The sequence below is a fragment of the Athene cunicularia genome (assembly GCF_003259725.1).
Source record: "Athene cunicularia isolate RWA chromosome 2 unlocalized genomic scaffold, athCun1 chr2_part1, whole genome shotgun sequence".
NCBI classification, from domain to species: Eukaryota; Metazoa; Chordata; class Aves; order Strigiformes; family Strigidae; genus Athene; species Athene cunicularia.
The window spans coordinates 126,975,640-126,993,693 of record NW_020799095.1 but is presented as its reverse complement, the minus strand read 5'-3'; the positions used below and the strand labels follow the sequence as shown (position 1 = coordinate 126,993,693).

General features: G+C 38.7%; 2 protein-coding genes across 6 annotated transcripts in view; one reads left to right on the top strand and one right to left on the bottom strand.

Moving 5' to 3' along the window:
• The window catches only part of C2H8orf88 (chromosome 2 C8orf88 homolog), a 15,822-nt gene extending 4,243 nt beyond the window's left edge, over positions 1-11,579 (top strand). Inside the window, exons 3-5 of the mRNA XM_026842942.1 lie at positions 867-951; positions 7,028-7,134; positions 11,262-11,579. Coding sequence (XP_026698743.1) covers positions 867-951; positions 7,028-7,134; positions 11,262-11,300 — 231 coding nt within the window. The 3' untranslated portion in view covers positions 11,301-11,579. The remainder of the gene's footprint in view (positions 1-866; positions 952-7,027; positions 7,135-11,261) is intronic.
• Positions 11,580-14,100: 2,521 nt separating this feature from the next.
• Positions 14,101-18,054, bottom strand: part of NECAB1 (N-terminal EF-hand calcium binding protein 1) — a 76,491-nt gene continuing 72,537 nt past the window's right edge. For 4 of the 5 annotated variants that reach the window (XM_026843343.1, XM_026843338.1, XM_026843339.1 and 1 more), the window contains 2 exons: positions 17,290-17,381; positions 14,101-14,491 (listed from right to left, as the gene is read on the bottom strand). In XM_026843343.1, coding sequence (XP_026699144.1) covers positions 14,463-14,491; positions 17,290-17,381 — 121 coding nt within the window. In that variant the 3' untranslated portion in view covers positions 14,101-14,462. The remainder of the gene's footprint in view (positions 14,492-17,289; positions 17,382-18,054) is intronic. The other variant, XM_026843340.1, reaches the window with a different exon arrangement.

Here is an 18,054-nt window from a genome sequence, read left to right as displayed (position 1 = left end):
ATCTGTCTCAGAATGAGATTAAAATTCCTCAGCCAAATCTGTGGAGCCTTTTGGGAGCCAAGACAAACTGTTGAGGGTAAACTGCTTTTGTACATTCCAAAACACTCACTTCAAGGTTTTGGCAGCCGGAAGGAATGCAGCATTATACTCTAGATGTTGAATCTTGACGCTTTTGAAACCTTTTGCTAAGTGAGAGAATCCAAGTCTCTCTTTTGGTTTTAAGGAAAGCCCTTCCTCCTTTTTTTATTCCCCAGTATAGCAGCTTCTGGGTGAGATAAGAGAACAGGAGAAGATAATTAAGTTCTTTTGAAAAACTCGCAATAGTGCTAAAGTTCTCTAAAAGATTGCTGTCTCAGATGTGTTTACCTATACTGCTTTGTAGGTCATTGAACTATTCCTTTATTGTATGTAATCAAGAGTAACAAATGTTCTACGGGTTCAAATTAAATTTTTCAGTGGTTTTTACATTACCATTATTCCTACTGACAATTTTCTGCAGTTATTTTGCAGGACCCTCATCTTTCAAGTTAGAGATGCATCAGTTGTTATAAATAGCTACAGTTCTGACTACAGTTTTCTTTGTTCAAGACTTGTTTCTTTTCAGACTGTTTTTATACTGAAAAGGAGATGGTGATTCAGTTACAAGTAGAAAAAATTAACAGAATCCAGTTTTCTTTGTGCACAAAAAGTATTAATTGTTCAAAATCTTGGTGACTGATGAAGGCAAAATTTATTACTGAAACTGTTACACTGTTATTTTTCACTAAGAAACTCAGAAACATACATTCTTGTTTTAATATGCTTAAAGGAAACTTAATTTTGTGAAATATATTGAAAAATGTTTAACTCTTTCCTCCCTATTGTAGTTACCTGAAATGACTGAAGTGAAGGTCTTAAGTCAACCTATGATGTCCTGTCAACCAAAAGAGCATGAATCAGAAGGAAAAAAAGGTAAAATATTTCTGTGTCAGAATTGTATTTTCTGCATGGAAGACAGCTGAACTTTGAAGAGATGTGAGCTGCATATTATTTCTTCTGATTAGCCAGTGCTTTGAGGATTTGGCTTCCTTCTGTACCAAGAGAGCAGTATGAAACCTTTTTGTTTTCACATAATACTGTAGAGAAAGTGTAAAACTTGGCCATAACTGAGGTGGGAAACCTCCACTGGTAGACTTGATGCATATAAGGGTGTACCTGTCTTTTTTTAAAACCAAAACCAGCAAAGAAGACCAAGAAAAAAACCTCATGAGCTTAAAAATATTTGTTCACACAAAATCTTGGTTTTGTGTAAATTGCTTCTGTGTGTAGAAGTGCAGATCTGAGTTTCATCCTTTAGCCTGTTGCAGGGATTAGTCATGGCATACAGACTACTGCATGCAACTAATTTAAGAATTTAGTACTTTGGTTTCCTTTTCCTACTTTTACTAAAGTGCTTCTGAAATACTAATACTCTGATGGTTAGAAATCACTTAATTTCTTCTATGATTAGTCCTGGACAGTTTGTTCTCATGTCAATGCTGTCACTAAGGTTTGCTCCTTACGCTTTTCACCCAGTACTCATAAAGCATAGTAGTGTTTTTGTCATGGTTTGGTAGTTTACACAAGCCAAACTTTTGCTCTTTTTTTCATTAAGGGATAATTTCAGATTCCAAATGTATTCTCACAGTCCTCCTCTGCACTGCTTCCTGCCTAATTCTTCGTTCTTGAACATGTCACAGGAACTGTGACAGTGAGCCAGCTTAGGTCATCAGTTCATTGAGAAAATTTTTTCTCTTAATGTCTTCCTGCAATCAGGCGTCTTAAATCTCCCATCTACAATCTACAGTCTTTAAGTAATCTCTGGAGTCTTGGTTTGTTCTGTTGCACTTAGTATTCAAGAATTGAAAAAATTCTATTTTTTGAACCTTTCCTATTTTTCCTTAGTCTGAGGTTACCATCACCCAGGTTCTTGAGTAATTCTACATTAATTCTATTATGTGCTGCTGACTTCAAAGTAGCTCTCCCATATATCCCCTTTGAGGCTTAGGTTTGTTTCTTCTGTTCTTGATCTTGCTAAATAGAATAATGTTCGGTTCTTTGGATCTAGTTTGGTGTCACGCTTGTCAAATTCTAACTGGTGATGGCAGCTTCTGGTCCTTTCTCAGTGATTCTGCTTGTGGTATGGAGAGCTGGAGAGCTGCCTGGCAGACAGCTAAGAAATTAATGATTGAGTTTTCGATCCTGTGATCATGAGATGATTGATGGTTGAGTATTTGATCCTTCAAGAAACAAAGAGAGGGGTTAGTAAAACTGCCATCTTAGAATTCTGGAGGGCAAAATTTGACCTGTTCAAAAGACTGGTTAACAAAATCCCTTGGGAGGCTGCCTTGAAGGATATGGGAGTCCAGGAAGGCTGGACATACTTCAAGAGCAAAGTCTTAACGGCACAGGAGCAGGCTGTTCCCATGTGCCAGAAAACAAGCAGGTAGGGAAGGAGACCGGCCTGGCTAAACAGGGACCTTTGGCTGGATCTCAAGGACAAAAGGAGAATCTATTGCCGTTGGAAGAGGGAGCAGGTCTCTCATGAAGACTATGAAGATGTAGTGAAGCTGTGCAGGGAGAACATTAGGAGAGCCAAAGCACAGCTAGAGCTCAACTTGGCTACAGCTGTTAAGGATAACAAAAACTGTTTCTATAAATTTGTTAACAGCAAAAGGAGGATTAGGGAAAATCTCCCTCCTTTACTGGATGCAGAGGGAAACATGGTACCAAAGGATGAGGAAAATGCTGAGGTGCTCAGCGCCTCCTTTGCCTCAGTCTTTAGCAGTGGAACTGGCTGTTCCCTGGACACCAGCCTCATGAGCTGGGAGATGGGGAGGGGAAGCAGACTGAGGCCAGCACAGTTGAAGAGGAGGTGGTCAGAGACCTGCTGCACCACTTGGATGCACACAAGTCTGTGGGACAGGATGGGTTACACCCAGGGGTGCTGAAAGAGTTGGCAGATGTGCTCGCCAAGCTGCTGCCCATGATTTACCTGAAATCATGGCTAACTGGGGAGGTCCCATTGGACTGGAGGGTGGCAAATGTGACATCCATCTACAAGAGAGGCAGAAAGGAGGATCCAGGAAACTATAGACCTGTCAGTCTGACCTCAGTACGAGGGAAGGTCATGGAGCAGGTCATCTTGAGTGCCATTAAAAGTCATATAATGGACAACCAGGGGATCATGTCTCGTCAGCATGGGTTTATGAAAGGCAGATCCTACCTGACAAACCTGATCTCCTTCTGTGACAGGGCGAGCTGCTTATTGGATGAGGAAAAGGCTGTGGATGTTGTTTACCGTGACTTTAGTAAGGCCTTTGACACCATTTCCCACAGCATTCTCCTGGTGAAACTGATTGTTCGCAGCTTGGATTGGCACACGCTTCACTGCGTAAAAAACTGTCTGGATGGCCGGGCCCAAAGAATTGTGGTGAATGGAGTTAAATCCAATTGGCAGCCGGTCACGAGTGGTGTCCCCCCGGGCTTGGTTTTCGGGCCACTCCTGTTTGACATCTTTATTGATGATCTAGACAAGGGGATCAAGGGCACCCTCAGTCAGTTTGCAGATGACACCCAGTTGGGTGGGAGTATTGATCTGCTCGAGGGTAGGGAGGCTCTGCAGAGAGACCTGGACAGGCTGGAGCCATGGGCTGACGCCAACTGGGGGAGTTTCAATGAGGCCAAATGCCGGGGGCTGCCCTTGGGCCACAACAACCCCCAGCAGCGCTACAGGCTTGGGGAGGAGTGGCTGGAGAGCTGCCAGTCAGAGAGGGACCTGGGGTGTTGATTGACAGCCGGCTGAACAGGAGCCAGCAGTGTGCCCAGGGGGCCAAGAAGGCCAATGGCATCCTGGCTTGTGTCAGCAACAGCGTGGCCAGCAGGGACAGGGAAGGGATCTGACCCCTGTACTCGGCACTGGTGAGGTCGCACCTCGATTCCTGTGTTCAGTTTTGGGCCCCTCACTACAAAAAGGACATTGAATGACTCGAGCGTGTCCAGAGAAGGGCAACGAAGCTGGTGCAGGGTCTGGAGCACAGGTCGTACGGGGAGCGGCTGAGGGAACTGGGGGTGTTTAGTCTGGAGAAGAGGAGGCTGAGGGGAGACCTCATCGCCCTCTACAGCTCCCTGAAAGGAGGTTGCAGAGAGCTGGAGATGAGTCTCTTTAACCAAGTATTAAGTGATAGGACAAGACATAATGTTCTCAAGTTGCGCCAGGGAAGGTTTAGACTAGATGTCAGGAAGTATTTCTTTACAAACAGGTTGTTGGGCGTTGGAATGGGCTGCCCAGGGAGGTGGTGGAGTCCCCATCCCTGGAGGTGTTCAAGAGTCAGGTCGATGTAGCGCTTAAGGCTATGGGTGTAGTTGGGTACTGTCAATGTTAGGTTAATGGTTGCACTAGATGATCTTCAAGGTCCTTTCCAACCTAGATGATTCTGTGATCTTAAATGGCTTCTCATCAGATCCTGTTCTTTTGTATAGACCATCACTTTGGATCTTTTTTAGTGGTTACTTGCTCTGTGATGCCTTCCTGAGTCTACTATACATTTGTCCATAATGTCAAACTTTTTCCAACACTTGTTTTCAGAGGGCTTTTCTTTGTTTTCTGATTGTTGTAATTCTTCCCTTTCGAGTAACACGACTTTGATTTTGTTGTTCAGCTACTGCCTACAAAGAAGTCTTTTTTTTTTCTTTTTTCTTCCTCTCTTCCATCGCACTGTGAAATTTCCACTGAAAGTCCATTTTTAACTCCAGCTGTACCTTAAATTCTAGATAATAGTTTCTATTTGATATCTGTTCATTGGTAGTATACCTTCAATTATCTGTCTCTACAGTTCTTAAGTGTTTTTTACTGCTAGCTCAGTCAGTTCCTTGCTTTCCCTTAGAATCATAGTATGGTTTGCGTTGGAAGGGACCTTTAAAGGTCATCTATTCCAACCCCTCTGCAATGAGCAGGGACATTTTCAACTAGATTGAGTTGCTCAGAGCCCTATCCAACCTGACTTTGAATGTTTCCAGGGATGGGGCATCCACACTCCTCTGGGCAACCTGTTCCATCTGTTTTACCACCCTCAGAGTAAAAAAAGTCTTCCTTACATCTAGTCTGAATCTACTCTCTCTCAGTTTAAAACCATTACTTTGTACTACCACAACAGGCCCTGCTGAAAAGTCTTTTAGCATCTTTGTTATAACCTCCCTTTAAGTTTTGAAAGGCTGCTATAAGGTCTCCCTGGAGCCTTCTCCAAGTTAAACAACCCCAACTCTTTCAGCCTTTCTTCATAGGAGAGGTGTTCCATCCCTCTGATCATTTTTGTGGCTCTCCTCTGGACCTGCTTCATCAGGTCCATGTCTTTATTTATGGTGGGGACCCCAAAGCTGGACACAGTGATTCAGGTGGGGTCTCACGAGATCTGAGTGGAGGGGCAGAATGACATCCCTTGACCTGCTGGACACACTTCTCTTGATGCAGCAGGATATTATTGGCTTTCTGGGGCTGCTGGTGCATATTGCTGGCTCATGTTCAGCTTTTCATCTCCCAGTACCCCCAAGTCCTTCTCCACAAGGCTGCTCTCAATCCTTTTTTCCCCCAGCCTCTATTGATACCAAGGGTTGCACTGATCCAGGTGCAGGACCTTGCACTTGGCCTTGTTGAACATGGTCCCACTTCTTGAGCTTGTCCAAGTTCCTCTGGACGCCATCCCATCCTTCAGGTGTGTCAACCACACCACTTAGCTTGATGGCATCTGCAAACTTGCTGAGGGTGCACTCGATCCCACTGTCTTGTGTGGCTGCTGAAGATATTAAACAGTACTGGTCCCACTGTGGACTCCCGAGGGACACCACTTGACACCAGTCTCCATCCATACATGGAGCTGTTGACCACTACCCTCTGGATGTGACCATCCAACCAGTTCCTTATCTGTTGAAGAGTCCAGCTGCCAAATTCTTATCTGTCCAATTTAGAGAGAAGTATGTTGTGGGGGACTGTGTCAAAGGCCTTACAGAAGTTGTCATTTTCATGTTTTTAAACAAGGGCAAAAAATGGCATGTGTATGCTCATGTTCTTTAAACTATTCTTTTAGAAGTTGTCCTTATGCCCTCACATAGGCTCAGCAGTTATTGCAGTCATTTGTGGTCAAAAGCAGGAAAAAATCCCATTCATAGTTGACTTTGTGGCCTCTCTTGTCAACAGCATACAGCCTGAGAAGCAAAAGCTCTAGTCAGTCAAGTGGCTGATAACAGTCTTACAGGAGGCCTGTTATTCCTAAAGGAATAAACTTCTTTGTAACTAGGGACCAGAAATAAGTTTTGTCCCTTTGCCTAATTTTGCTTCTGTTCTTGTTTAAGAATATCAGCTTAAAATATGGATGTAGGTAGAGACAGTGGTACAAACTTGGAACGATAACATGCATATTTTAAATAAAGCAACAAATCCCCTGACTCTTGTTGCTTTGGTGTAAACACCTCAAAACTATTTAATTGGTATTAATCTGCTTGCCAGTTCACATGCAGCAGATCTCATAATTACTTTTAGCTTTTGAAAGACATCAACTTAATAGCTTCAAGAAAAGAGACACTCAAGGTTTTGTTATCCATCTCATAGGAACATGTGCCACTTTGGTGTGAGTTATAAACAGATTTTCTTCTAGGGTTTCAGTTTGTGGTGTTTCTGTTAATTAGTACAAGATATGGGGAGTCTGTCTGTAGCTTCAGGTTGGATTCACCTTTTTCTGTTCTTTTGTATTAAACAACAAACCCTTATTAGCTTGGAGTAGTCCTCCATATTTACTAAGTCAATTTTATAGATTTAAGGTGAAATTCTCTGTAATTTACTACAGATTGTCCTGATGCAAGGTCAGACTTAAATTACTGCTGGTTTTAATAATGATTTTTATATTCCATGTGCAGCATTTCCACCCTTCAATAAGAAACCAGATCAGTTCTCTGAATTCCCAACCTTAACGCCTTAAAAAACAGTGTTGAACTTAGTAATTTTGTATATTCACAGAAAGGATCAAATACAGCAGAGATTTCCTCCTGAAACTTTCAAGTGTTTCTCTCTCTCAGAAGAAGCCAGAGTTTCTTCCTGATCATCCAATTGTACTTGAAAAACCAGTAAGTGCATTTTTCATATTAAGTGAAGTTATAAAAACAGTCATGACAACCCATTTGATAGGAGACATTTTTCTTCAGACGAGCCTGGCAGATTGATAAAATGTTCAAAAGTCAGATTGTGCAATTCAGCTCTGCTAAGTTTGTACATAACTTCCCTGGTCAGTATGTGGCATCTTACCGTGGCAAGTACCATACAAAGGAAATGTTTTTTGTGTGTTTGTTTTCAGGAAGAAGATAGGTATGTTTCCAAATTTAAAGTAAGTATGAAATCATATTAAAGCTTTCTACTATGAAATAACAGTACATAGCTTTGGTATTCTATGGTGAATTCCATCTCTGTCTTTTCAAAATAAAATAGAGCAATCTTGATAAATTTCTGGCTTGGTGAAAGTCCGATTCCAGTGTTTAAGTTGTCCAGGCATCAGTGTCCACTACAAATGAACTTAATGCTGTTTGTGTGCTACCATTATCTCTGGTCTGTGTTGTTGGGGAGAAATGAATAGATATGAATGTGAAGGATATCCAGGAGAGCCACCTTACCTTTGAGATGAAGTAATCCTCAAATACTTCATATGATAAGGGAAAAAAATCTAATGGTTTCCATTGCACACACCAAATGTGGGAAAATGTTCTTGAGTATAAACATTATAATATCAAATGGGGCTACATACTAGGCTGCTTTTGAGGTGATTGGCGTGTAGTTCTTCTAGAAATAAAATTCCTGGAGAAATATGTCCAGATGACTACTGTGTTGGCTGCAATTTGAGGCAGTTTTAAAATTAAAAAAAAAAAAAATTGTATTTGGAAAAACAAAGTTAAACTAATATATGACAGTAATTGGCCTTCCCTGGTCTTTTTGCATCTTTCTGTTACATTTATTCTCAAGATGAAAGCTTTACTTGTTTGAAAACCTGCCTGCGGATAGGGAAGTTTCAACTCCTGAATTTTTGAACTTTTTTTTCCTCCTCTTCCTGTTGCTTGAGTGTTTATGGGGTGCAAATTTTGATAATACATACACTTTCACATGGTTATGTTCATAAGTAAAGGAGGACTCTTGCAGAAATGGTATCAGTGGACAAAATAATTCTTAAAGTGCTCATGACATGGCTAAGTTGCAAATAATTTGGGTAGAAGGAAAGGATAGTAAAAACTCATGCAAGCCAAGATGGGTTGCATGTGTTTTAAAATACTGTTTTGGAGCTGTAGGATCTGTGGCTGTAGGATGATGTCTTACATGTATCCAGTTGTATATAGTCTTGTCTTCAGAAATGTGAGTATCTCACTGTTTGTGAGGCCTGCTCTTAAAAGTCTTTGCTCTACTTTGTGTTAGTCTTACGTATGTAAGCACCCATCTGCATATGCTGGCTTCTCACGGAGATAAAAAAGCAGTGAGTTTTCTGATTCTGTTCAGATGCAAAAGGGGTAAATTACAAACCCTTATTAGTTAGGATGTTGTGTTAGAATAACATAAAGTGTATCACTTAGCTATTATTATTGGTGTCTCAAGCACAAATTATGGATGGTGAGTAGGAAGCTAAAGGAGACTAATCCTGTTCTCATTAAAAGAAAGCAAAAGCTGGTGAATTGTCAGTGTGATCTTGGAAACAGTGTTGAAAAGGGTACTGCAAGTATACTGGTCTCATTAATAAATAAAGGTGATATTACTAGCTTGCCAGTCATACTTCAGAAGTTAGTTCCACATGAGAAGTATGAAACTTGGTCAGTGATAGTCTTTTTTTTTTTTTTTCTGAATTGACTAGAATGTTTTGCTGTAATACAGGATAAAACTATCCACTGTTGTATACTAGTGTTGATTTTTAGTGTTGACATTGAATTTTAAGTAATTTGGGAGTTTGTTTGGAAGCATATTAACATGAATTAAATATATAAATTCTTTGGATGTGGTCTGTCTTAAGATGTATTTTGTATATCTGCATGGATATACCAACTTGCTTTTCATTAAGCATTTCCCTTATTGGCAAGGAAGAGGGAAAAATTACCATTGTTTCCAAGAAAGTTGTAAGATCTCTAAAGTATAAGAACATTGTTAGAAACCTCATTGCCATATACTCAAATAAAAATTTTATTTGTGGGACACATGAACCCTACCCAGGTAGTCACTTTCTAGAAAAAGATTGAACCACTTGGAGATGTTAAGTTTTTCCGTATAGGGATCTAAGTATCAGAGTATGTGTATAGAATAGAAGCTGAATCTTACCCAGGAATGCCTTAGACTTGACTTGGCCTGTCAACTAACAGGTTTTACTTTCGGGTCTTGTATATTAGTGTGAAAAGATACATACTGAATTTCAGGAATGAGGAGTGATAAAGCAACATTTCAAAATTAGAAGAAAAAAATCCAATAACTAAAAACATTTTATGAGACAAAATATGCATTATTTCATCTTCTGAGTTAGCTTCATCTCTTGGAAAACATTACTAGTGGGACTTCTATGAAATACAGGACTGAATAATCAACATGAAAAAAAGGAGGGGCCTCTGTCTGTTCAGAATGTGGGCCTTGTTGGTGTATAGCTCCTCTTGAAACAGTGACACTGAATAAGCAATTCTACTTTCCAGGAGAGGGTTTGTCTCAAATCAGAATAGTCTGAGCCCAGAATCCCATAAAAGGATATTTGTCTGTTAGGAATTTTCCTTTATACTTCTTATAGGATGCAGATTGAAAGAAAACCATTCAGTAGTTCTTGACTATGTAATCTGGGGTTTTTTTTTTGTTTGCTTGCTTTTCTTTTCTGAGCATGTTTTTGGTAGCTTTTAATGAATTTTACCAGAATCATTTAGTTTGGAAGGGACCTCTTGAGATCACCTAGTCCAAGGCCTCTGCTTAGGTAGAGTCAGCTAGAGCAGGTTGTCCAGGATCATGGGCAGTCAGGTTTTGAGTGTGTCCACACTCAGAGACTTGACAACGTCTCTGTGGAGAGATTGCACAACCTGTTGCAGTGCTTGGTCACCCCCATGGTGAAAAAACAGTTGGTTTGGGGAGGCTGTGAAAGCTGTGTCTCTTTCATTGGATCTTATTGGATGTTCCCATTAGTTAAAAAGAAAAAATAAATCACAATTCTTCCTTGTAGCCTTTGTGCTTTCTAGAAGGGTGGGAGAGATACTATCTTAATTTTAAGAACATTCTGTAGCAGAGCTGACATGATAGTGAGAAATTGCCTAAATTGCTGTTCCTGAGATCTCGAAGGTAAGTGCTGAGGTCGATTTCTGTGAAGTTTTGCTTGTGGCATCCCGATAACAAGTTAGCTAAAGATAGTATTCTGTTGGTAGAGCAGTACCAGAAATGGTAGTAGAATGTTTGTATCCTGATGGTGTAATTATTCTGGATTTGTTTTCAGTGGAGTGTGCATAACCACTTAATTTACTTACACTGAACAGTAAATGGTGTTAAATTGTCCCATTAGTTTCCTTTGTGCAGCACATTCTCTGGTTTACATGGGAGAATTCCAGTATGTTGACTGATCCCATGTCACCCGTTTTTCTGCACAGAAACAAGACGGATTGATGAGATGCATGTGTAAATAAAACGAATGATGCTTAAAAGGGGTAGAAGGAGGCATTGTAATTTCTAATGACGGACAATTCTGTGTGACAGTGATTTTGTATTTAGGAGCAGGTGGGTGTCAGCAGTTGGCTGCTGAACTGAGTATTCAGGCAGTTCTTGCCCATCTAAGACTTCCCTAGTTCTGAATTTTTGAAGTCACTGCTGAAGTACATGCCCATCTATGAATGAAAGTCATATTTTCAGATGGAGAAAGCTTCCTAGAGTGACTTGTACAAGGGAGATGCTTTTGTTACAGTTAGTGGGCTGTGGGTTGCATTTGTCCCAAAAGACATCGGGGCTCTTCTAGATGTGGCAATCAGGCCTACCTGTACATAGCTCAGCGTTTGAACAGAACTGGTGCTACTGTGTTGACAAAGACTTCCACGAAGATTTCAGATCAAGTCTCTATGATTAATGAAAGTAGAACTGTTTGTATTAATCAAAAAATACCAAATTGTTAAATGTACATGGAATAGAAAAGGGCTATAAGCAGAATCCTGAAAACTTGGTTTAACTGACCTCTTTATAACTGTAGTAATTTGAGGGTTTGTTTGTCTTACAGGAAAAGAGCAACCCTTTTATTGACATATGCAAGAAGTGACAGGTTGTTTGGAAGATGAGAAATCCATCAATGAAGGAGCTACATATGATGTAGATCTTTAAGATTTTTGACGGTACTTGGGTATTTACAGATGAAAGTAGGACCCTATGAAACCTATGGAAATGCCTGTTTCGTTCCGTAATTGCTTGAATGCTTTAAAAGTCAAACCTTTAATTTGTAATGCCTGAGATGGTAATACAATTAGAGTGAAAAGAAATAATTTTACATTTTGCTGTGACAGAATTTTGTCCTTGAATTGTCTGTGTTATGTAGCCATATAGTTTGACCATAAATTCTCACCCAATACTTGACTGGGACTTTTTACTTGCTCCCACCTCCCTTCCTTAGCAGTAATAATGGAACATCACATGCTGGCTGTGTCAAATCACAGATGTCTTAGAGTATGTACTACTGTTGCTTTTTTTTTTTTTTTCTTTCCCCCAAATCTTCACTTCCTTTCTTTCTTATTTTGAAATCTCCATCTTCACACAAGAGATTCCTTAATATGTTGTGGATGCATACCTTCTTTCAAGTTACAAAGTCTCTTGTTACTAACAGTTTCACTAAAATGAGAAATTTTCTCTCATTGTGGATCAGAACAAGACAACTGCATACGCATTGCATTGCTTGAAGTTCTTTGTAAATAATTGTCCAGTGTTTTTGACTTTGAAAACTAGAAGTAATGGGCAAAATTGAGAAACAGGACATTTTAATCACATCTTATATGGGTCAGTGGGTACACCAAGGCATAGTTAATAACTTTTTTTCTTAAATTAGTATAGTATTTAATAGTGAAATGGAAAGCAGTAGTTTGAGTGTTGCCAGAAAACATCCTTTAGCTGAAAAGCATCAATAATAGTTGTTTTGTATGAATATAATTACCTTCAAAACCTGTATTCAGACCTACGATAACATCATTTGGGCACTGAAGGCAATTTTTTAACCTCCATCATAAATTGTAATGGAAGATAAATGAAAATGTGTCACAATAGTGCAGAAAACTTTCAAGTTGTATTGGATAGACACTAAGATTTCTTTCCATGAACTATGCAAATAAACTTGTTTGAATTCAGTTTATGTTTAGCAGCAGTTAGTCAATTAAAATAAGCTTGCAAGTATATTGTGTTTGTATGTTGTTTAGAAGTAATGTTACAAAGAACTGATTTTTTTTTTTTTGTCTGGTTTTTAATCACTGAGAGTTTTTTTAGAGTAAGTGCTATGGATCTTTTTCACCAGTACATCTTGAAGGCAATTTCTGTGTGTAGCTCTCAAAACTCTGAAGTGAAACTTCTCAAACTTGTTCTGTACAATTTATCAAAGCATTTGTTTACTAGTAAATATACAAAGGAGAGTAACTGTTAGAAGGACATATGACCTTCTAGAACATTTTCCCCCCTCCAGCACCTAATTGACATGAAGTTCTAAAGCAGGTTACTTTAAGAATAATTTTAATAGAGTTTTTCTAATGGAAAGGAAAAATGTCATGAATCGTAGTGTAGTTGTGTTGGTTTCCACTTAAGAATTTACCCTGTGGCAGTGTCACATGTCATTGTTTCCTTTGTTGGTAGATCAGTATTGACAAAAGAAAACATGCTGTACACTGTACTGACATCTTGGCATAGGAAGAAAGCCAGCCACATCTTCAGGAATATAAGTACTTTTATTTTTATAAGACAAGAAACCTTTAAAATTTCACTGATATGTCATATGTGAGTGTAATACAGCTATTGGGTGCCTTTTCAAGGATTAACAGATCTGTAGTTGGATTCTGTCAATATGGGAAGGCTTTGGACTTCAGTATTAAAAGCATTCAGTTTTGCTGAGTTACTGTTAAGATATAAAGGTGAATTTTTTCTCTAACATGGGCACCTAAGTTTAGTTTTTGATATCCAAATTTGCATAGAGAACCTAGGCTTCATTGACTTTATTGACAAAGGGCTTGACTCAGTTGCCTAAAGGGAGGCATCTGGTGTCACTGAGACATGTAGGGTATCTGAAGCAGATGCATGGGGCTGGCAAAAAGGACACACAACCTATAGGTAACTCTTGGCCTTCTCAGTTGGGAGCTGGAGACCAGCTGGGATACTTTAGAGCACCTCACATGTACTAGATGCCTTTGTCTAGGCAACTAATTTGCCTCAGAACTCCATTGACACAATAGGGGCAAAGATGCTTGGTCACATGCAGGGACCTAAATGTGACACCTTTCTTAATCTTGAACACAATCCTGGTCATGTTTTCTGGAATACAGAATCTTACTGCAATGAAGATTGCTTGTTTGTAGTCTTAAATTCCCCACTTTTAATCATATATGGTAATGTATTGGTTGAGTTGAAATAAAAATAGGTAAGTTGAGGAGATATTTTATTGCATATGACTGTTAAGCTACATTTTGAGTACTGTTTGTAACCTTGGACTGCTAGGCAAGTGGAGAGAATGGTCATTTAGTGTGTAGAGCTTGTCAACCTGTCATGGAGGTGTGAGGTTACAATAGTCACCTTTCATTCTTGGCCTGAAGGACACACCTACTGCTCAGATGCAGGGGACAACAGCAAGACTTAGGTGAATAAAGTATTTCTACTTCCAGATTTATGGATATTTATGCTCTAACAGCAGTTTCTCTGATGACTTTTCAGTGAGCTGCTGGTGATCTAATGAAAATATTTTCTGAGTGGTCAGGACATAGGGTTTAAAAAAAATTGGTTGTGAAATGAAATAAAAAATGCAGATTCTCTGAAGCATAAGACACTTAGGAAGATGTCTGTTCAGGTTCATACCTGTTTCTTCTGTAAAAGCAGAAAACGGCAGCATTAAGTTTAAGTCACAGTTGTTTATTAATGTAAGACTAAAACTTTTCACAAATATTTAGTCATAATACCAATCAAGACACACTTTTCTGTGACAGTCTGGACTGAATATACACAATAAACAGTTAACCATAATGGTCTTACTTCAGCTTTTAGAATGCATCATTTCACTGAACTTGTCACAAGAAGAGAAGGTAATAAATGTGCAGTTTTCTGTATTTTAAAGTGGAGAAGATCACATCCATAATAAACAGTATTACATCATAAATTCATAACCCAGCACACATGTACACTGCTCTGTTACTGAATGTAATTAAAAACAATGCAACATCAGCGTTACTTGGAACCACAGCTTCTAGTTGTTATTGAGGACCCACCACGATGCTGAAAGAGAGAATTTATTTATTTATTTGTTAACATAAACAGTATTTCTTTTTCTACCTCTTGTAAAAATCCTAAATAAAATAGCTGTAACATATATAAATATACATTAATTTATATATGCAGCTAATAGTACTTTATTTGAAAGCTGTATATTTTCAATGACAAAACCTCTCCAGGCAGGGGAAGAATACTTCAGATACTAGGAAAGATGAATTTAACTGGTTGGGGGATGGCTTTAGCACAAGAATTTATATCTCCTTTTGATAACATCCAAAGAAGCATTAACATGTCAACTGAGCAGTGTGTCCCCTGGGTGGTTGTGCTGCCTTTAATGACTTTCTTTCCTGGTGACATTACTCAAACCTGGTGTTCTTTTTACATGACTCTAGGAACTAAGAGTGTTTTGACCCAAAAAGTAAGAGAATAGATGGACTTGTAAAATGTCATTGCCATAAAAGATCTGTAATCACCAGATTATAGGCAGGGCTGGAGTGCAACACATTATGTACTTCTTCCCCACAGTCCTTACTCTTTGTCCTTTTGAACCTTATGCAGAGAGGAATCAAGATTTATGGGGAAAGACAGGAAGGAAGGCAAGGAATTGTGTCTGAGATGCCATGTCTCCTTAGCAGAGGGATGTCCTAGGCTCAGTACGTTTTGCCCTACACAGTTTTGAGATTAAATTTATTAACACAATCTGTTTCTGTGAATGTGTCCATAAATCCTTCAATTTATGCCATTTTTATGAAAAATGTTATTCCTGAAGAAGAATGTTGAGAAGATACTTAAGAATCTTAATGGAACTGGGGCTATAAAAGCCTGGTAGTCTCTGACACATCAGTGGATTAATGAATTTTGGCCAAAAAATACCAATTTAACAGTTTATTTTATGGCTTGTAGCATCATAAATGTTCAAAAGTTTTCCCCTAGCTTTTGTTTTCTTCACCAGAAGGTTCTCTAGTTGAGGACACTAGAGAAGTCCAGATCTTACATGAAAATGAGACATTCACTGAAGATGAACTGAGTGATTCATGCCACCCTGGTAGATTGGCCTGAAGCAACTTGGTCAGTTAACAGGTCTGCAAGTGATTATTATAGGTTGTGATTCTTATTATCTGATGGTAAATGAATTTGCTTTAGGATAATACCAGATCTAACAGTCTTGAAAATCCTAATATTTCTGAATAATTTTTGGCCATAGAAGTTGTATCATTATTAATTTTAATTAATTGGTGGAGTAAAGACTTTTAGGTTGTAATCTTTGATTTAATCAGATTTAGAATTGTTTCAGTGCTTAGTTACCTAGATGTCTAAAAAGGTGTGGATGTCTCTGAGCTGGGGTAAATTTGTTTTTAAAATAGAGCTTATCTATGTGCTAGCTGCAGACAAGGTTTTTTTTCCTGATTTTACAGTGGTATCACTTTACAGTGTCTAAAATTCTTTCATAATGTACAGTGGTAGGATTGCAGCCATCATTTTTTTACTTCAAGAATGTTTTCTGTCTTTCAAATACAAATACAGTTGGTATGGATCAAACATGGGAAGTACTTTCTGTGAAACAAAAGCTCAAATCTTTGCACAGATTTAAAAATTACAGATGATCTATAAAATTGGAAAAATAACTGTGAGTGCATTAATTCCTGTTGCCTCCCCCCCAACAAGTAGTGCACACTGAGAAATGCTGTTTCTATGGCAACTGTCTGCCAGGATAAAGTGCTGCAGACTGAAATCCTCCTTAGCAGGTGGAGTCGATGCTTTAACGAGCATTTTGAATACAATTTCAGACACTTTTATTCTTAGGCATTTTAAAATTATTTTTACATTTTATTTTATGTTGATCAGACTTAAGCTGTGTGTAAACCACCCCTGGAACGTTCCTGGGTCATATGCAGTCTAGCTCTTGGACATAGGGTTTTGGAAAAGGCCACATTGGTTCCTACAGCCAAATTTGTCTTAAATCCAGACATTTCCCAGTAAGAAACAAAATTTGAAGGAATTCTTGATTCATTAAGTGCAATCTTCTGATACTGCAGGAATCCCTGGCATATAATTGTGTGTACAGATCAGGTTCATGAGGTCTGAAAATGTCTTGTCTGGTTTCTCGTAGGGGAGATTAGGGTTTTATTGTAACAGATTTGTGTTCCCCAAGATAAAAAATCTGCTGTCCTCCCTCTGGTAAATATGACACTGACGCTTGCTTTGTTTCATCCTGCGCTGTCTCTTTGAACTACTGTTTCTCGGAGAAAAAAGATGTTGCATACTCATTGGTTTGTATTAGAAATAATAATTTGGACTCTTTAACAACTTGCTTTTTCAAAGCAGTTTGTTTTTGGTTTTTTGGGTGTTGGTTTTTTGTTTTTTTTTAACATAGCAGGAAGTATGTACAATAAATTGGTTAGTAAATGTCAATTATTAGTAATTAAGGTTGCCTTCAGTCAGTGTAGGTATTATTAAGTTGAGGTCTACATCATAAATCATTTTTTGCCTGAAAATCTTGAACAGGTTCTATTTTACTATTGACAAATAGTATTGTTTATTCTAGATATTTTCTTAAATAGTATATGCTAGCATAACTTTGCACTATATAAAATAAAGCATTGTGGGTCTTATTCTTGCTGATGCATTTTACATTTCTGTGCTTAAAATAAAAACACTTGGAGTCCCTTTCTCCTCCATACCTTACCAAAGAAGATATGACTAAGGGGGATATTATGCAGTGGTCCTGCATATGGAACAGACAAATATAGCAGAACTCTTCACATGGCACAAGCAAAATAATGTGAAAAATTGACACTTACCAGGGACTAGCATTGTAGTGATGAGCTCTGGAGTTTCCAAGAAGTCCACGTTACTTCTTTGAAATGTCTTGCTGTAATTCATTTGAAGGTGGCTAAATAATTGTAAAAAAATAAGAATATATCAACTATTTTAAAGGGGCTAATTTTTTAAAATGAGAATTAGCAATTTTACAATTAATGCTGTAACAAAGATTTTGGGTTTCAAAATGTAGGGAATGATGGTAGTGGGAGAGAAGACCAGATAAACTGTGAATTGCTTGCATGTTATATTAAAATCAGATTTTCTTCTGTATGGTTAACGGTTACTCTGATGCTCATCTCTTGGTTGTGACCCAGTATAGTGTGGACGTGCCATACTAGTGTTCTTGAGTCTTTGTGAAAGTAAACTTCGAACTGGGGTTTTGTTCAAAAAGAAAGCAGCTAAGAGAGACTTCATCTTCCTTCAGAATGGGTTCTGTTACACATTTAGGACCATAGCGTTTGATTGTTTGATTGTTTTTTTAATTGTAAATGCAGTTAAGGAAAATCTTTTTGTCTCTTCTCAGTTTCACAGGATCACAGAATTGTCTAGGTTGGTAAAGACCTTGAAGATCATCCAGTCCAACCATCAAACCAACGTTAACAGTTCCCAACTGTGAGAGACGTAACACCAACTACACCATATCCCTCAGTGCTATGTTGACCTGACTTTTGAACACCTCCAGGGATGGGGACTCCACCACCTCCCTGGCCAGACCATTCCAACACCTAACAACCTGTTCTGGA